General features: G+C 37.9%; 1 protein-coding gene across 1 annotated transcript in view; it reads right to left on the bottom strand.

The window, feature by feature from the left end:
• CCDC171 (coiled-coil domain containing 171) overlaps positions 1-21,627 on the bottom strand; it is a 152,176-nt gene that overhangs the window by 7,937 nt on the left and 122,612 nt on the right. The window contains exon 23 of the mRNA XM_014952582.1: positions 15,672-15,824. Coding sequence (XP_014808068.1) covers positions 15,672-15,824 — 153 coding nt within the window. The remainder of the gene's footprint in view (positions 1-15,671; positions 15,825-21,627) is intronic.

Genomic DNA, 21,627 nt, shown 5'->3' with positions numbered 1-21,627 from the left:
GAGCGTCAGGGACACACAAGGCCTCTTAGTCAAGAACATTATTTCAGATCTCTCCAAAAACCTTTGAGTGAGCAAAAAAGCAAGTTCAGTCCCCTTGGTTATGATAATATAACCTCATGATGTCCCTAATCCTGAAGTTAGAAGGGAAATGCTGATCTCATGAACTGACAGCCGTTAGCATCCCTTAACTAACAGCAGACTGACACTAGCTCTTAGGAGACAACAGAATTAGGAACATAAACTGGAAACAGACATGGTTTATGCAACCTATCTGCACCTATTTGAAAAACAGACTGATTGTAACATGTTATCCAAAATACAGACAAACACTTGCATGCTGAGTAAGGACATCTGCATTTGTATTAGGCTACAGGCTAATCAAAATCTCAGTTCATCTAAATAACTGTATTAAGCTGAACAGCCTCTTAAAAAGATTCTCTAATGATAGAGCAAAAAATGACTGGCTTACACCACATGCTTAGAAGTAAACTATTACTACTGTCAACTTTATTTTCTCAAAATGAAGTTTATTTTTAAAATCATCAGTGATTTTAAAAGGAGGACAAGAGACTTCCACCCTTTTGCACTGGGCAATGCACTGCACGTTTTCTGGGTTGTCCACTGCAGATGTGTAGCCTGCTACCTCCCCACAAAATAACAGAATCATAGAATGGTTTGGGTTGGACAGGGCCTTAAAGATCATTGCGTTCCAAACCCCCTGCCATGGGCAGGGACACCTCCCACTAGACCAGGTTGCTCAAAGCCCCATCCAACCCAGCCTTGAACACCTCCCAGGGATGGGGCATCCACAAATTCTCTGGGCAACCTGTTCCAGTGCCTCACCACCCTCACAGTAAAGAATTTCTTCTCAATATCTAATCTAAATCTACCTTCTTTCAGTTTAAAACCATGCCCCCTCATCCTGTCATTACACTCCCTGACAAAGAGTCCCTCCCCATCTCTCCTGTAGGCTCCCTTTACTGGAAGGCCGCTGTAAGGTCTCCCTGGAGCCTTCCCTTCTCCAGGCTGAACAACCCCAACGCTCTCAGCCTGTCTTCATAGGAGAGGTGCTCCAGACCTCTGATCATTTTCGTGGCCCTCCTCTGGACCTGTTCTAACAGGTCCATGTCCCTTTTATGTTGAGGACCCCAGAGATGGACGCAGTACCCCAGGTGAGGTCTCATAAGAATGTAGCAGACAGAGAGAATCACCTCCCTTGACCTGCTGGCCATGCTTCTTTTGATGCACCCCCAGATATGGTTAGGTTTTGGGCTGCAAGTGCACATTGATGAGTCATGTTGAGCTCATCATCAACCAACACCTCCAAGTCCTTTTTCTCAGGGCTATTCTCAATCTATTCTCTGTCCAGCCTGTATTCATCCCTGGGATTGCCAAATCCCATGTGCAGGACCTTGCAACCCCCACCACCTCTCTAGCCTGTCAAGGTCCCTCTGGATGGCATCCCTTCCCTCCACCATGTCAACCACACCACTCAGCTTGGCGTTGATGGCAAAGTTGCTGAGGGTGCACTCAATCTGACTGCCCACTTTGCCAACAAAGATGTCAAACAGCACTGGTCCCAGTGCCAACCCCTGAGGAATGCCACTCGTCACTGCTTGCCACTTGGACATTGAGCCACTGATCACAACGCTTTGAGTATGACCATGCACCAATTCCTGAGCCACTGAGTGTTCCATCCATCAAATCCATGTCTCTCCAATTTAGAGACAAGGATGTCATGCGGGACAGTATGGAATGATTTGCACAAGTCCAGGCAGATGATGGCAATTGTTCTTCCTTTATCCACCCTGTCATAGAAGACCACCAAGTTTGTCACACATGATCTGCCTTTAGTGAAGCCATGTTGCTGCCACTGATCACCTCCTTACTTTCCATATGCCTTAGCATAGTTTCCAGGAAGATCTGTTCCATGATCTCGCCAGGCACAGAAGTAAGACTAACTGGCCTGCAATTCCTCAGGTTTTCTTTTTTTAAAAATGGGGTTTATGTTTCCCCTTGTCCCGTCAGTGGGAATTTCACCAGACTGCCATGACTTCTCAAATACGATGGATAGTGGCTTAGCAACTTCATCCACCAGTTCCCTCAGGTCCCACAGATGAATCTCATCAGGTCCCACAGATTTGTGCACCTTGATAAGGGCTCCATCCCTCTCCCCCATAAACTAGCTCAGAGAAAGATTCACTGGGAGGAGTTACATTTGGCTCCCTGTAGGTTTGGGATAGTTTTCAAGCTTTTGTTTGCTTATCCAAAGCAAGCATGTTAATATTCATTCATCCCTAGTAAAACTTAGTTGAAGTAATTTCAGGAGGGAATTACTCCTTCTCCCACAAATTGCACGCAATATCTGAAGCAGTGTATATTAAATAGAGTTCTAAAGGGTAGTTTTATAACAGTAATAGTCAGGGGAAACAGTTGGCTTTCTGATAGTATTGCTTATAAAATATCAGTTGATATCTGAATAGTCTAAAAAAAATATTTTAGGCTCAATTTCAGTTGATGGCTAACATGTAGGTCTTTTGTAAATGTAAGACCCAAATTACACTAACTGGGCAAGGAATCAAGCTTATCAATTATAAACAACTTGAGTGTGGGTGAGCTAGGTTTACTGTCTCTATTGGTTTTGGCCAAATTTGTATATACAGTTATACTTCAGACTGAAATTAAATAAATAAAAAAAATCTAATAATTACTTCAATAGAACTTTTTATACTTATTAGATTCCTAAGCACAATCAGCCTTTAAAAACTGCTCTTAAGTCAGGTACTAGATCATCCCTTTCTGTGAGGCTTGAACATGCAGTTTGAGAGGGTCCACTAGGCAAACAGAACTAATATTCCCCACATACCAAAAATATTTTATGTGAATCAACAGAAAAAAAATCCTACTAGAATATCATTCTTTTGTACATGTATGCCAAATGTGTGTTCTGAAAGCACAGATGATTTAAAACAAAAAAAAAAAATACAGAACCCACCACCACCACATACAACACTACAAACTTTTCATCAGACATGTAAAATTTTTATCAAAAGAGTCATAAAGAACGTTGAAGGAGACTTGGAGAGAGGTTTCTTCAGCTTTTTGCTTTGTAAAACAGGAATGCTGCAAAACAATTTTAAAACATCATTTTACACAGGAATGTTGCAGCAATTTGGTGTGTCTCCAGAATGATACCTTAAATTCCTTTATTTAGAGCCCTCAAGTAGATTATGTTTTTCTAAAAAACTATATTTAAAATGTAGTTAACTTCAGTAAGTTATTAAATTAAATCAGAAATTCCTAAAGCAATAGGATGGTTTGAAATGCACAAATTAAAATGAAACTGGATGACTTGAAGTGTCAAGAAGCTTTGCGACGTCCAGGTTAAGTTACAATACGTGCTCCGGCTCCCAAAGGAGTGTGATGCATTTACTAGACCCTGGGAAAGAAAACTTGATGTCACTCAGAGTCTGAAAGACTAACAAGTCCCTGGCCATAAGCATATAACCACTATATGAGCTGATCCTTTTGCGATCAAATGCGACCATTGGTACTCAACAAAAGCTGAAAAATTAGTGAATTATTTCACTATTGTGGCTCTGGCCTCCAAGGGCTTTCTTTGTCAAATTACTTGCAACACCTAGATAGGACAAAAGGCTTTCGAAATATTGGTGAACATAGAAATTTAAGAGAGGCAAGTATTGCAATGTCAGCTTTATGGTAACATTTACTGACTGAACTATGGATTTATGGGCCAATTTCAGTTGAGAGCCAGATCCAAACGTGTGGTGTCTTAAAGCAATGTGGCTTTAGAGGTTCCATGGGCCCCTCTCTAGAAAGCTGTAGGAATTGAAGCATTTGAAAAGGATAAAATGGAATGATTGCACCATTTGCTTGCCTAATATCATCACATGTAGCAGGGAAACACTGCTGGTGGATAACCACACTGCTCTTGCCTAAATTTTTAGTAATTTTTATTACTTACTGGGCATTTTAAAGGTTCCCTACCTTCCATTAAAAAGAAAAACAAAAAAATACCCCCCAAAACCCCAAAAAACAGTCAATTGATTGCTTAACAAAAAGAGTCCTTCATTTCCAAAAGGTAGCCTTTCTGAAAGAAGTCAATAAAACCCCCAAGTTCTTATAAAATGGGTAAGGAAAGATATCGTTTAAGGAGCACATTTGTTTCTAAATCTCTTTCTTTAACTGAATCATTACGCAAACTGAAGAAAACAAAAGTTATTTAAAAAATCAAGATTATTATCATGATAACATCTTTTACGATGACAATGAAGCTCTTCACCCTACTGTTCTCTCATTTTACATTTTAAAAATTTGTTCAAGTACTAGTTTATTCAACAGGCCAAACTGCTTCAGGGAGACCAGTGTCTGGAAAAAATAGGTTCTTACTATGATCAACCAGAAAAACTGTGCCTTCACTACATAATATGCTTCTTACAGACTTGCACGAAAAGTTTTTATGCGTAATTTAAAAACAACAATAATAAATAAATAAATAAATGTTGGGTAAATACTAAGTAGTATGACTTAAATATGTAAAACCCAGTAAAAACAAACATTAAGATGTAACTTGCTGACTGTATGCCCTTAAATCATATCAACATTACAGGAATAAGATTACGACTTACAAACAGTGTTATGCTTTATGCCCTAACTCTGAATTTCCTGCCTTTTTGTCTCTGCAAGTCATACTCTCTAATGTATTTTAAAGCTGATTTTTTAAAAATTTTCTCACATTAACTTTCTTGCTTTTATAACTACAAAACACAAGCAATCAGGCATTGGAAGTAGGTTAACACACGCATTTCTACAAAAACACGTTATTCTACTGTAAAAATGTCACAAAAAGGAACACTAAGGTTTGTTCTATTTTCTCAGTCGAAAAGGACACAAACACGCACAACTGTAGGAGAAGGCAGGGGAAAAGAGCACGACCAAACCAACAGAAAAACAATCCAATTCTGCAAATTCCAGAGAGGCACAAAGTAAAGGAGACTGCTATGGTTTACAGCTACCCTACTTTATTGCTCTCATTATCCCCCGTTGGCCTGTGGAGGACCCACTCCTCCTCTGCTTGGCCTAGCGAGGTGAGGTCTGACAGCTGAGAGATCTGCTGTGGGACCACGGGTTGGAGACGATACCCAGCCTTGTGCTCCCATGACCCTCCTTCCAGCCATTGCTCCAGAAGCAGAGGGTAAGAGGAGGAGATACAGCATCAGAAACAGTCGTCTCCTCTGGAGGAAAGTTTGCCCACTAGCTGGCACTGAATTCTCTGGTGGTGGGGCATTGGTCTTCTCCCTGCCATCCAGAGGAAAACAAAAAACCTCTAAACGTGAGATTTTGCTTTACAAACACTTAAAGTTACATCCTCTGAGGGGAATGCCTACTTCCCCACAACTTTAAATGTAGTTTTATGCTTAAATAGATTCTCCAGGCCCAACCCAGTTAAATGTCAGTACGAATTTCTCTTTTTTTCTTTTTATTTTAAATGGGTACATGTAGCATTATCCATGCTACATTTTAAGCTGCACATATATGTATTTCTGAGAGCAGCTGAGAGAGAGGCAGACTCCTGGAAACACTGTCCTCGGTCTCACTCCCTTGTCTTTTTTGCTTGTGAACTGGGCAATGAGGTACTGGTACAAAGTAAACACAAAACACCAGAAAAGCATCAAAAATCCCACTTATCATCCCGATCAATTGAATTGCAACTCACAGGTAGCATCTACACATCTTGCACTGTTTCTCAACGCTAATGACTGAATATCGGCACTGAATTTTCTCCTTATAAACAGTACTTTACATACTTAGCTTGAAACACAAAACCAAACAGGCGTCAGAATACGAAAATAATTATTCACAACAGTACCCCTTCTAGGATGTCAATTTAAACTGTCAAGAAAAAAAATCAGGAAGATGACAATCTGGATGGCACGGATTCATTCGCCATTTAAGCATCTGAGCTAGACTCATTCAGGCACAGCTACGCTTTAATCCCCTACAAAAATTCTCAGCGAATTCACAGTCTCAGAACAAACAGACGTTCCCTTTGTGTTTAACCCACAGTTTAACAGGGAATAATAGAAGCTTCCCAGCTCTCTTTCTTGAAATAACTTCTTCAAAAGGGAGGAGGAAGCACCTTCTGGCCTCAGTAAAAGTCCTTGAGTCTGGAAAGAAGTGAATTTGTCTGCCTTTGTAGAGAATATTCCTTTTCTTCTATAAAGCCAGTAAAATTGTGTCCTCGGCTCTGTTCTTTTGTAAAAACTTTTTCCCATGGTTAACTGTCCTGCTCTATAATATTCAGTTCTCAAAATAACAGCCTGTTCAGCACTCCCAATACTTTTATTTCTACTACAGTATTAGCAGTATATGTAATAATATACACAAGTTGTTTTTTTAATTTGATGTGCTGAAAATGTCACTTTGAGAGGTGTGGGAAGAAAGCAAAAGAAACAAGGGTGTGCAGAAAACAGGAAGCAAACACATGCAGCTGGTGAATAAAACTCGTTGCATATTACCAATGAAACACATTTTGAAACACCACTCTGCAAAAACATCTCGTAAAAAGAACGGTATCACATGGCTGTCTCCGGACTCACAGTTGCCCTCCACAGCAACTGGTGCCTTTCTAAAACATTCAGATTCAGGAAAACCCACGTACCATTTTGCAAAGAAAATAAAAAAACAGCTCGTTCCAGTGTTTCTCCTTCAAAAACTGAACGAAAATAAGCACAGCCATTCACTTCCTTTTTGTGTTAACCTACTGCCCACAGAGAACGAATGCATGACAATTTTTTACAGGGCAAACTTGAACCTATACTTTAGACATGTTTCCTCATCCAAATCATTCGTTTCTCTAAATCAATTTCCAATTAGTTGCTCTGGGAGGTACAATTGTTGCACTGCCCCGAGCACTTAGGATAAGAGATGAATGCAGCTTCAGGTTCCAAGCGTCTTGTTTTCAGCCCTGGGAACTGAGGACCCTTGTTTGTGAGCTGGTAGTTCCAGTACCTCACTAGAAACACATTTCTAATGCCATAGAAATGCAAACCATGAAGGGGAAAAAAAAAAAAAAAAAGGAAAGGAGATTAGCTTCCTGAAAACATGACCCTCCTTTTTTGCAACTCAGCCAATGACTTGAAAGATTTGTTTTGTGCTTAACATCGGAACAAACCTGCGGTCATTTAGGAACTTCATGGTTTCCATTAAACCGCACAGCATGGACATTTGGAATTTCATGGCAACTGTGAAGTGAGAATGTAGATCTTGCTTTTCCAAAGCACCGGTCTCTGCCTAGAGCTAACACCCACACACACTCACTCACATTCCATAGCCAATTCATGTCATTAAGGAGACTTTAAGAACAGACAAAACAAAGCAAAAAATCCTAACCAACCCAGCCCCACTTAAACGTCCTTCTTAAGCACTTGAAAGCGAAATACTACAAGTGGAAATGTAATATTTGAATGCAGCGAACGCATTGTGTCCATCTACAGTGTTTACAGCATTAACTCCGCAACTACATTGAAAAGTTGGTATTGGAAACCACCTAATTACCCAAACATTTACCTCTCTGCAGGTGTAAATACATGGGCCTAATAAGCCTTCCCACTGTGAAAGCAGTTACTTAAATTATATTAAAATATTAAAAACTATTTAATGAGCTTTTTTCCCCTAAAGTAAATTGAGTGTGTGCCTTAAGCTGCTTCAGGCAAAGGAAGTTTCAAACATATTGGTTTTGAAACTAGCCATTATTTCCCATGTTGCAAAAATGGCAATTTTATTTCCCAACAGCAAATGAAACTGTCAGGAAAATTTAGATGCAATAAAATTGGGTGGTTAAACCAACATGCTGGATTTGGAATAAAACTGAATTAAAGGAATTAAAATTAAGCATTATGTCAGTCAAACTTTATAAAAACTATTTGAAATGGGGGGGGGGGGGGGGGGGGCACTGGTTGGGTTTTTTTCTTTTTTGTAAAAGTTAGCTTTTGGACTTGGTGAAGTCCACCCGTAACTACCCATTTTATGTCCATCAACAGTGTCACATTAGAAATTTGCGCAATGAAAAATATTTTGCATAAAATGTGTTGCTTCTGGCAACATTTCTGCCTAAATAAAAAGTTGTCAGGCAGCGTGTGACTTTAGTGGTACAGAGTTTTAAAATGGTGGCTTCAGTCCAAGGCTAGCTAATAACGGCTGACATGCACTGGAATCTTGAGGCCTAAATCAACATTGTTTTCACAGCTGTAATTAAGCCACCTAATCAGAAGCACATTTTGACGGGACAGTTTCTGGAAGCCAGACATTACAATTTCTTATGCCTGGAGCGCAGTGGCTCATGAGAGGTCCTCATTTAATTTCAGGTTTTTTAAAAAAAAAAAAAAAAAAAAAAAAAAAAAAAAGAGAGAGGCTGTAAAATGAAAAGACTATAAAAAAAGCAGTGTACGGCTGTTGAAATGAAGCAGGCCTATGTGTTCATGACTTGACCAACCCTGCATCCCACCCTCCTTCGGCTCTCTGCCGAGTCCCCAGCTCTCAAGTGGCAGCTGCACACAGTGAGATTAAGGGGTTCTGCCAAAGTCAACAGATGAGCTGGTCTGAACTGGCTCTCTGTGTGTTCTGATTGTAAATTGTGCTGGTGATGATTAGAGAACTCTAACACAGGATGTCGACTCTTAAAACTGTCCAGAGAAAATAATTTTTATTTTTTTTTTAAGTTGAGGAAATTTTTTTAAACTTCTTTTGTGGCTTGGTACATAGTGTTGTGTCTATAACTTTCAGATGATTCAAACATGAATTCACACAAATTAAGTAACTATATTATTTTTAAAAATCCACCGTTACTTGCTCACAGCAAGATCCTTCATTTGGGGATGTTTATGTAGCAGTGTTGCTGCTGAATGCAATTCTCTGACTAGTACACTACAGCAGTCTTGTGCTTCTACCACCTGCCAGTGGAAGATACCCCTAAAATTCAGACTGTCGAGTCGGCTAAACTGTCTTGCTCTTTTTCTGGAGCGCAGCTACATTACTAACTTTAACATAAACTTTCAACCCCAGAGGCCACTGTAAAACTATCGATATGAAGGCACCAGTCACTGGGGTCTGATTACATTTAGTTCTGCATTTTAATTACATATGGATTCTATTAACTGAACCTTTTGCCTTATAGGCAACATTTTAATCAAATTACTATAATTTTCAAATATGTTACAATGGTCTGACAAGTTAAAAGTTCACATACTTAGAATACTGAGTATCAAAAAATTTTTGCATAAAAAAGGAAGTATTCTTTACAAAATAGCAAGTGTGTTGTTGGGTTACTGTAACTGTTTTTGAACACCTTGCCCTAAGTTACATAATGTGATTTATAATACTGGTTTCATTTTTTTTTTTTTATTGGTACTATATAATGAGCAAATAATTTAAACTACATGATTTATACTGTTTGGTTACAACTATTACTTGTGTAAGCAGTACCACATGACAAGGTGAGCATTTGCACTAAGACACCCACATTCCTTGGCTATGCAGTAAGGTTGGCAAGTGACGCCCACTTGCTTAAAAGCAGGTAAGAAACACAAATATTTCAGTAAAAAAACAGTTTATGGAAGATATCACTGCTTTGTGGATTCAGCCGGATAGAGACTTCAAGCTTAGTAAATATTACAAATACAATTTTCTATTTTTGCCTGAACTGGTATTTCCACTCTTCCATGTCTACTATCACCTCAATAGTCAGGACACTCTCCTCACGGGTCTGTCAAATTTTTATTTACTTACTATCACTTTAATAATATTCATATGTTTCACAGTAAATAAACCACACACTGGTAATTAACAGTACTGACCAAAAGTTACAACTATCTGAATTCTGTCCCAAACTATTTCCAAGAAAACACTGCAAGGCAGAGGGTAACAATAAAAATAACAAGTCTGATTATTTTTTGCAAGGCAAATTAAGAACTTGTCTCTCCAAATCTTTCACAAAACTAGTTCAATTCCAAATCTTTTCAGTTCAACTGTGCATCAGGATAGCATGAAGTAGTGGAAAAGCCAAGCAGAGTTTTTATCCAGGACCAATCTGCTTTTTGCAACATCTGGGAAGAATTCCCCCAGCTACATCAGTCATTCCATGTCCTAACACAAGAGATATGGCTCCAGCCCATGAAAGACGCTCTCTGACATTTAACACGACACTGATGAAGTGAGTGCCTTTCTCCTATGCAGCAAGTGAAAAGGCAAATTGTGTGGTTTTTTATTTCTCTCCAGTTCCGTCCTCATATTTCTAAACATAAGACACTGCATCCCGGTTAGACGCAGGTCTCAGCTTTGAAACACAGACTGAACTGGGGACAAGGAAACAAAGGTATGGGGGAAAGACATGTAAAACCACTGCCCTGACCAGCCTGGCTAAGTAGGAAGAAACTGTCAGTGGTGTAGTTAAATGCTAAGTTTGTGTTTTAAATATTTCTTTTCTCTCTGGCCCCCCTGAATAGGATTCAAGCAGATGATGAGAACTGAGAGCTCACTGCTCTGAACAGGAAGAAAACCGTACACTTCGCTTAATGCAGCTCCTCAACACAAAAATATGAGGGCAAATGTCAATTACTAGCACCTCAAGAATAAATGCAGATTTTTCACACCTAAGATCATTCTACTTGTTTCTCTCACCTTATCAAACCCTACAATTTCTGTTTTTTCAGTACTTCAAGTGGTATCACTAGGCATTTTCAGACAAAGGAGAGACACAGCCACAACTGCGGGGGGGGGAAAATGTAAGGATGATGCAAAGCCACATAAAGTGATGAACGATTTCATTTTCAACCCCAGTTAGGAGAAGCATCCAAAGACAACAGTTGTTTTCATAGTTAGTCAGAGAACTCTGCTCTTTTCAGTTCACCCCTCCCACCCATCTGAAACTCGCGTTTTCCCCCCTTCAGGTAAAGTTATTCTTTTGGCTCCCCAAATTGCCATTTCCCCAGTGCACACAAAGCTTTTCTCACTTCATTGTCTTTATAAATTACTGTATTTTCCCGTTCAGTTCCTACTCTCCTTTGAAACTGAAGTGAAAGCAGAAAAAGGAAGGAATGTCACCAGATCAGCTGCACATTCGGGATCAGGGCAACGCCAAACTTCTTTTGACACCAGAATATTTAAAATTCTTAAAATTCCAACAGCAGTACTGACATCAGGCACAAAATCTCAGGGCTGAAAGCTACAAAAACACTTTCTAGAGAAATGTTACAATGAATCGAATTCTGTCAGTTCCTTATACGTGTCAGGTCACACTGGAAAATACAGTGTCACTGCACCGACTCCCCACCATGTGCTTGTAGCAACAAACTCCTTGGCAGTAGGCACACCCTGGATTCATGTGCTTGCCATGTGACTAATATGATGCCACATGTTCCCCCGCAGCACCCACAGAGTAATTGCTTATGACTATACTACCGCACAGTACAGCACTTAAAAGCTCCCAGTTCAAAGCCTACTTATTGCTGCAGCTCTGAATGAAAGTGCAAGTATACTAGTAAACTAATGTATCTGAAGAAGAAGTAAAATGGATCAAAGCTGCAGAATCCCGTCCTGTTAAAGTAACTGGCAAGTGTTCATTTAATAGGAAACCACAGAGCACAGTCCAGTTTGTGATGTTCATATTACTAGATGTTGCCGAACAAGAAATAGGCAGGAAAAAAAGAAATACAAAAACATTTTAGCTGATATCTTCTCTGCTTACATACAGATCATGTGTACAGTTAGTTACTACCAGTGAAGTACTTCCACTAAACCCACCTTCTAAGCTTTCCTAAGGGAAACCATAAGGCGGCATAAAGAGAGACATGTAAAGGGAAACAATACAGTTTATTAAATTTCATGGAGAAAAAGGCAGTGCCAACCTAGTATGGACTTCAGTGCTCAGTGAAATAATTCTCCATCTTATTTAAAGTAAGACACTGACTGCTGGCTTCTCCGTTTCTCCTCTGTTCACCTACATCCTTATAGTCAAGCCCACACATAGCCACATCAATGACATCTTGTTAGCTGAATTCATATTATTATAAGCTCTACCAGTTATAGATACAGCTTTTATGTGGGGATGCAGCAAGTTATGAAGGACAGAATTGTGACTGTGGTACTTGCACTTCAGAGAAAGTAGATTTTTTTAAAAAAACAAGGAAATGCACAAAAGTGAAACTGTTACGAGTGCAAAGAAAAACTATTACAAAATATTAGTGGTTTGATAACAGAAATAAAAGAAAAAGACATTTTAGAAATGTCAGGGAAATTTCAGAATCATTTGGTAAAGAAAAAAAAAAAAAAACCAAAGAGAAATTATAAAAAAAAAGCAAACCAGAAAAGATGGGCTAAGAGAATTTTCACAGAGGTGACAGGTTTGTACCTGTACCATGCTGCTATGGTAACTATTAAAAGCTTTCCCTGCTGACAAAATTTAATGCCCAACTGGACCTTTTGGCATTGTTGTCCTTTTATGTGCTCCTTAATACTTTCACATTACAATAATCCCTACTGGCAGAAGATCAGTATCTCCAAAGGCTTATCGTGTAATTAAAAAAGGCACAAGATGGCAGAAAAGCAATTTCATTTGGTAAAAAAAAAAAAAAAAAAAACCCAAGAGAAATTATAAAAAAAAAGCAAACCAGAAAAGAAATACAGGAATAGGGAACAATAGAAGGGAAAAAGAATGTCTGGGTAGAAAACCAATAACCCGCATTTCAGCCATATTGAAATTTAAAGAGATTCAAAAATGAAAAATGCACAGGCCTTTCTCTCCACAGAGGAAGAATCATCAGAGATGAGTGCGACAGACAGACAGCTGGACTCTAAAGAAGAGTACAGGGACATTTTGATATTGACTCCCCTTCACCCCACATAATAATTCTCTTCTCTGTTTGCAGTGTTTCCAGTATTCATCTCACCTCTGTCCATCATAATCACATCCTTTCCTGTTCCCCTCTGTTGGCATTAGCATGAGCACACACAGCAATATCTCAGAATCTAAACACTATTGACGAGAAGGGAAGTGGTTGGACTAGAAGCAGACGAGGATAGAGACGTCAATTCAGAGTCTTAGATAGAAGATGAGGAGTCAGAATCACTGATGTTGCCTTATAGCGTCAGTTTTGTTTTTACAATTATCAGTAAAACCCATGGCAACAGGAGAGGAAAAAGTGGTGTGAATAGAGAGAAAGGCGATGTAGTTAGCAAATTTCAGTACAAAAAGGTTAGTTAGGAAAGCAATACCTTCTGAACATGGAAAAGATCAATAGTGATGGATGTCCCAAACTTAGATGCAATGGACAATTGGGAGGACAAGAACCTCTTGCAACTAGCATACAAGACATCAAGAGACAGCTACAACATGGTAAGATAAAACTCAATCTTACAAGGTCCACCTGAAAGACACTGCACAAATGTTTCAGCACTGAGCAATAGGTTAGTGTTCTAGGAACACAAGCATACATCGTATGAAGATCTGCAATTAATACAGTCCGGGTGCTGTGTTTGTCTCCTACATGATAAGTTTTGCATGTAAAGTTACTAGAACCGGACACGTGATTGAACACAGTGGTTTGAAACCAACAAAATGTGTGCAATTCTGAGACCAAATAGATGTTCATTACTCCCTTTCATTTAAAATAATCAAGAAAAAAATATTTTGTTCTACTTTTTTAATACAGAGAGAAGCTTTGTGCAAAACTTTGTCCTCAAAATCAGAATAGAACAATATGAGGTGGAACTTTAAAATGTATGTTACTCTGGAAAGCTGTGATGCCTGAAATTATCAAAAGTCATGCTTGATGCAATTTCTGCTAGTATTAGGGACAAGCTTTATAAAACCTCAAATACTACAAAATATACCATAAACACAGAATTTTTTCATGGAAACTTGAGAATCTATCATTCTGAATTTTTTTGTCTTTACATTAAAATTTCTATTCTACTTTCTGTTAATTTTTATTCTAGTTTCTGTTGATGCTTATGCTTAGGTTCAAATTGAACTGCACCAAAAGGAAGAACTATCCTTCTCTCCCCAGGGTCGTACGGAAGGGCCAACTACATCCTACTACAACACAGAAAGTGTCATCTTTACACCAATACTGTAGGCAGTCACAAGTTACTTAAAAAGCATTGCATTCAATCACAGGCATCGGAGAGCTGGGGGGACAGATGAGCTGTTTGTTTCCATTGTAACATATCAAGCCACTGCATAGCCCTTTATAGACAGGACAGGCATGATCTTTGCTAAAAGCTCTCTCAGTTCAAATGAAAGCAAACCTCGCTGCAGCAAGTTTGGCAGACTTCCCAATCCTTAGTGCACAAGTGGTCATCTTGATTTAAACAACAAAAACAATCATAACAGGCAAAGGAGCAACCCAATTACACTGGGCACGGGCTCAGCAGGACACATGTAAACTAGTAGAAAACATAAAGAAAGCCTGGTTGGAGTAGAAAAGAAACGATTTTGGTGAAGCAATTTCATTTAGTTTCTTAGAAAGGCTGTGCAGCCACAAATAAAGCTTTCATTCAACAGCTACCATCTCAAGATCTTAAAACTGAAATTCGGCACCAATTAATATATTTTCTATTTGTGCTAATTTCCCATTATGATGATCCAATTTAGAAGCAGGATAAGAAATTAATGTAATTCTGATGGAAACAACCAAGTCACAGCCACATCATTTGAATATACATTTGCCAATGTGTTTATGTCATTTGCATTAGTGACGGCTCTCTTCTTACACATCTTCTGTTTCAAAAAGACAGACAATCCACATTTTCTTTGTGGTCCTTTGCTTTACAAGAATAAAAGAAGACAAAGGAGGAAGGAGAGGAAAACACACAAAAAAAACAAACCCAAATTCCAAAGCTTTCTCCTTTATCCTACATGGAAAAGTAAAAAAAGAGGGAAAAGAAATACATCAAGTGTATGCAAGTTGCACGGCTTACACAGTCTCATTCTAGACATACTTGGCTACATATTTATGACAGTTTATGCGTCTGGCCTCCTGCCTGTGTGACACAAGTACATCTGCATTCAGTAATCCCCCTAGAGAAAGATCTCAGATCTGAAGAATCACCTTATTAGCCTTAGACAAGTCCAAGTATCTTTGTGGGTAACAGCATTTTAGACAAAAAATGATTTCTGAAATTGGATTTTAAAGCTGCAACTTTAGTGAGAAGTATTATTCATAACCACAATTGTCTTTAAAAAAACATTATGTCTTCTAATAAACATTTTGTTTACATGCACAGTTAATAACATTCTGTTTTAACATGGTGCTGCATCTTTACATGGTTAAATTCTTCTGGTTCAAAATTCAACTGTTTACTGTACTGCCAAAAGCAAAGAAATCACAGTGTATACTTTTCCAGCCACAGCAGCAAGGAACAAGCCCTTGTAGAAGACACAATAGTAAAATTAATCCTTGTCTTAACTTTTACCAACCCCTTTCTCTTCAGAAAAAGGCTCAGAAGGTTCCTCTTGACACTAGTTTAACTGTTCTGTTATGTTTATAATGAGATACAATTGTATTTCCCTACACAAACTATACAATATGAAGGGAGATGACAGCTAGGAAACCACATCCAAATGACAAAAGTTACTTAAAAAGCAAACTTACCAGTTGTAAGCTCTCACTTTCATGAAGACAAGCTGTTTGGAGCTCGGACTTTAGGGCTGCAGCGTGAAGCTGATGAGATGGTGTTTCTCTCACTAACATGTCAATTCTGGAACTTGCAAGTTGGTAGACATCCATAAAACTTTTAATCATGGCCTTTAAAAAGTAAAATAAATCATCAGTGCCAGGCAAGCTACACTTAAATGCCAAACAGCATGCATCGAAATTCATTACAGAAGACCTAACTTTTATTAATCAGAGAAATCAAGAAAAAGTTGTAAGCCAGGCAAAATTTCAGTCTCAGAACTTAAAAATTAAAAAGGTCTAACATGGGATTTTGCATTCCTTCTAAAATCTTAAATATTAATAGCACTGAAGAAAAACAAATGATTGTGCACCCTAATTAGGTGTTTTGATGAGCTGTTTCCAAACATGCAGTACTGCATTGAGCAGCCGATACCCCTTTTTTGTTGTATTTAAATGCAAGACTCACTAAGTTCAATTTCTGTTTGTAAAGAATCACTACACAGTTTCAGATAAATGTTCATACTTTCAAAATGAGTCGAGTTACTAATCCTCCTGCTCCACGTTAAAAAAAAAATAAATTAATTTGGCAGAAACAGAAGATACACAGTAAAGTTACAGACCCAGAAAGCAAATAATCTGATTACAATATAGCTGGGAAAATATAATTGTTTTCATGTATACAGCGGAAGAATGTCCCAACCGTGTAATATTGATCAGACTGATAATAAAGTTAGTAGCACAGGAGAGTACAAATGATTTGGCAGTACTGGTAACTTTATATCTACCCTTAATAGTGTAACACTGTTGAGATTATTGGTCTTCTTTACAACTGGTTAATCACATTTTATAAGCTACAGTTTTCCCTTCTGAAATGACCTGTAGCGAGTTTCTACTGTAACAACATATTAGAGATAATATGAAATTGGCCTTTTGAATGTAAGTCTGTGGTATAGGCAAAAATAAACAGTATCAGAAACAGGCATTCACAATGGCTTTTACTGTTTTCCTTTCTTTGTTCTCAAACACACTACTGCTTTTCAGAATAAAAGTTAACATAGCTGAAACCAACCAAGTTATTTCATTGCCAAATGCAGAAAACAGCAGCAGCAAATTAACACCATCGTATCTTTTCTCACCAGAAAAAATATCCAAAATGCTTTACATAGTATGGTGCAAGTCCTAAAAGTGTATTCACATAGCTCTGCAAGTCTGCCACTGTCAGCTCTGATCCTGCTTTTAAAATGTCTCATCCACATTCAACGTGACTAAAATGCTGCAGCTCTTCACAAACAATACCAAGCAAGAATGTGGATATATCTCACATCCCATATAAAACTGCCTGAGAGTCTTCATATGGCAACTGCCCACATGTTAAAAATTAGACATATGTTGAAATACATCTATGGACTGGGCCTGTGATTCATAAACAAGGATTATACCAATGCGTCATAACAAGCTGTGTCTCAAATCTCACAGAAAAAAAATCTTATGTGTTCCTTTGATTACTTCCCACATGATATTTAAAGGTATCACTGAACTAGAATGCATAGAGACAATTCCTTACCTTCTTCCTTCTTCCAAAAACCTAGTGAAGCCACTAACCTATACACCTTCATCCTACATCCTCAGAGCCACTCTAAGTCCATGCAGTTATCTGAAACAGCAGTTACCAGTTCCTTCCTGCTCAATTCAGTGATTTCATTTACTCTCTTGTTTCATGAGTACAAAAATTTTCAATCTAGGAAAAATCTACTCATTCACAAACTTTTATAGTCAGACATGGCAAATATTTTTTCTAAGACATCTTGTGTTTGTTTTTTTCAGTCCAGAAGGAAGCAAATTCTTAGCTATTGATAATTCATTACCAATGTGGAAGGTAGCACTTAGCACCCATCGGTACACACTCCTTCCAGTATATTCCAACTCCCTAGCAAAGAGTCAGGGGCAGTTTAGATTTTTCTCAATGATGACCAGGTTAGGGAAAACAACATTTTTGGGTCTTCCAGTGGGTGACATGGAATCCTTGATAATGAGCATGTAGAACATTTATTCTAAATGCCATCTGGAGGAAGGCAAATACTTCGGGTTTTCAGATGTGCCATTGAAAGGCATTCCTTTACGTATGATTTTATGTAACTCGTGTCAGCGACAGATTGAGTCACAGATCTGTTTTCCATAATACAAAAGTTCCACACATTAGAAAGCTTGATACATGAGACTGGGCATTGAACCCGGTCACTTGCATGTCATCAGATCTGTCACGTAATGATTAAATGTATCTCTAAAGGAGGTCAGAACTTCAATTTAGGTCCTGATTTGCACCTTACAGATACAAATATATCTGCAGATCTGCAGCTCTGGATACTGTTCCATGATCATCAAAGTCTGTTGACAGAATTTCAGAGAAGGCACATCTAGTTCTGCAGATTTGTTTACCTCTCCAGCTAATACGGAGTATTTTCTCTTGGTTTTAAGTACACATAGCACTAAGATGTGTACATAATTTTTAAGTATTCATAGCAATAAGATACTTCAGCAACCCTCTTGATTAATTTTTATAGCATAAAACTTGACATTCATGTACATTTGCAGGATCTGCATCTAAGCAAGCGCTTGTGGTTTTGAATGTGTTGATAATACTGTGCCATGCAAACTGGGAACAGAACATAAAAATATAAAAATTTGTCTTCTGTTACAAATAAAAATGGTTTAGAAATACACACCAGAAAAAGACTTCTGTTCAGAAGGGCCAGATGTAGCAATCCCTGAACATTATAGGAACCAATATTGCAACTCAGACCATTTAAATGTTAAAAGTTAGTGGGGAGAGGACTTCACCTAGGAGGCCACAGCAATAGTGGGGCTGAAGAATACTGATTTTAAACACTAATGGCTCTAGGTGTCCGTGCGGGAGCAGGGAGCTTGGACCAGGTGACCTCTAGAGGTCCCTTCCAACCTCAACTAGTCTTCCAGTCAGTGATTACAAAGTCTTCCCAAGGATGGAACATGATGAAAGTTAAAGATGGTTGAAATTTATATAGGATTGTCAATTTAAAGAGCAGAAGTTCTAATGAATTACTCCGCATTAATCAAAGAAAATGAGGAATTAATCAGACAGCTGAATAGCTTTTTTCAGTGACCCCTTCCCTTTCCTTTTACTCCATACGATGCCTTATTTTAGAAAGGATTTCATATTATTTGAAGCTCTACATCATGTGTTGCTAATATGGCAGAAGCAAATTATAATGGTAGGAGTGTTCTCAATGTCAAAAGTGTATTCAGCATGAGAGCAGACCTATGCTCCAACATTAAGTGAAGACAGAGGTACCTTCATGAAAACAGGTGCATGACTTTCCCAATAACTGGCTGCAACTCACAGGATAAATATATATTCATAAGGTTGGCATGGAGAAAGGGTGCTTTTATGCTGATGGTGCTGGACTAGGAACAAAATTTGCCAGAGTGCCCAAGTCCCATTTTCAACAGACAAGTTATTTTAAGTGTACTTACTTTTAAGGATCCTTATTAATGGGTATTTACACATTTATCCCCATCTAGAAAATTCCTATGAGCATTTTAACTATCTTTTAATTCAAAACAAATCAGAAAATTTTGAAAAATTAAGGTAAGTACTATTCACATGATGAAGGAAGAAAGTATTTTAAATTTCAGATCCTTATTTACCTAGGAGATGGGACTCTGAAGATTCTGAGCATTGCACACCTGACCATTTCGTCGGCCTCCCCAGCTTGTAAAAACAAGACCAGAAGACAGGAGCATTGCAAAACCATGTATGTGCACAGCCATCTACCAATGCTCCAATGCCCTGAATATATATAGATAAGCACATAAATAGATAAAAAAGAACATAAATAAAATAAAATAAAATAAAATAAAATAAAATAAAAATTAAACATGTTTTAAGTGATGAAATAAGCAGATCAGGTATATTTCAAAGCAGTCATAAGGAAGAAGGCCCTTATGACCTGTTTTAAGACGTCTCATCCTTAATACAAGGGTACACATAAAAATTTCTGGCTTAAGCTATGGGTTGGTGAAGCAGAGAAACCTGAGCTGAGAGTAAAAATCAGACAAACTAATTTGATGCTGTTTATAAACTACAAACCAGGTAAACTGCAGAGCAAACCAGCAAGATTTAAGATGTGCTGTCTTTCTCCAGATGAATCTTTTAAAGGACTTAGAACACTTAACATTAAAGTCCTCCAGAGGACATGTAAAAACATTTTTTTCTACTATTCCCTCCATGTACTTTTGAATAACGAACCATGTTCTTGTTGTGTACACCATTTCTAGAACCAGTAATTTTAAGGTGTTCAGTGGTGTAGATACTTTAAAACAGCTTTTGCATGTATTACTGACTATAAATTTACAAGACTGGAAGACTCCAGTCTCCAGGAGTACTTTATTTTAAGTGAAAAATGGCTAATACTTGCAAATTACACAACAATCTTTAAGGAATATGAAACACAAAAAGAAAATAAACCTTTTCTAAAATTAATTTATGAAATTCAAAGGTTACTCAAACTTCAGCTGTTCTCAATTCAGTTATAGTAGAAACTTATGACAAGAAACATACAGATCAGTATATGCAAATTAGCAGAGGGCCTCTCATCCAGGTTTTAATGTATTTATTATGCATTATAAAAATGGCCTTTTAAATTTCAAATTAAAACGCTGTACAGGTTGTCTCCCTTGTCCTCAGGGCTTGGCTAATGAGAACAAACACAGTACAAAATAATTTTTATTTTGATGATAAATTGTAAGTAATTGTGAACCAAAGTTTTCATTTAAAATTTTAGACTATTCTGGAGTTACAAATAAATTGCCCAGTGATTAAGAATCAGTTTCTTTATTTTTATGTCCATGTTATACCATTAACTTGGCATCTTATTGGGCCTGCTGTTATCATAGAGCTGTATCTCCTGTTTAGAAGGAACAAAACTAAAGGATGATGAAACGATACTTATTAAAAGGTATCAAACAGAGTAACACCCCAACAATATCAACATCAGATGCAGCAGCCAAAATAACAAGACCATCCACTTCACACAACGTGCTTAAAAGAAAGAAAAAAAAGTAAGCTACAAAAAAAGTCAAAATTAACATTTGACTGTTAGGTTCTCCCTTCAGGAAATTCTTCAACTAAAAAGAATGTTAGCAGGTAGTAAATTTACCTAAGGGCAACATATACAAAAAGATGAAAAAGAACAAGAGAAGGAATAATGAATGGACTTCAGAAGAATGAAATATTAACTCTGGTATAACAAAGTGCTTAGATGAGAATCTGAAAAGACTGAGAATTTCACTTATGGTACAGAATTTGGCTGAAATGCAGTTCAGGCAAAAGCAACTGGTGTGAAAACAAAACTCCACAGAGTGGGGTTCTGCATGTAGAATGCCTCTCATTACTGCCTTGCTTCAAACTGATGTAAATAAGATTACTTAAAACAAGTCTAGAAAACAAAACATACATCAATTACCTTTTGTTTTCAGAAGCATGATTTCGGGATACTTATTATATATTTAAAAGAGCTATATTTGGGGAACAAAACATTAAAATTCATTTCCCCCCTATGCTTTAGCATTTGAAAATCCATTCTGGCTGCCTTGACCCATAGTCCAAAATGTCTAGTGGCAACATCAGTGGAGGATGTAAATACAGCAGCTTCTCAGGCATCAGAAAAAACCCTCAAGGGAAACAGCATTCAGCAAAATTGCACTTTTGCAGCTGTTTGGCACTTCTTTAATGATCTATTCTCCTTGTATCTCATTTCGACACTAAACTTTTTGTTGGGTTCCATTCAAGCGTGGCATGCACAATTTAAATGTGCCAAAAAGCAGGTCAGTTCTGTTACAACTTTTTTTTTTTTTTCCAACCGAAAGCTGACTCAGTGCCACACACGGGGCCTAA

This window comes from Calidris pugnax, unplaced genomic scaffold (assembly GCF_001431845.1).
Source record: "Calidris pugnax isolate Ruff unplaced genomic scaffold, ASM143184v1 scaffold208, whole genome shotgun sequence".
Classification (NCBI taxonomy): domain Eukaryota; kingdom Metazoa; phylum Chordata; class Aves; order Charadriiformes; family Scolopacidae; genus Calidris; species Calidris pugnax.
This window is presented reverse-complemented; position numbering and strand designations above follow the sequence as displayed.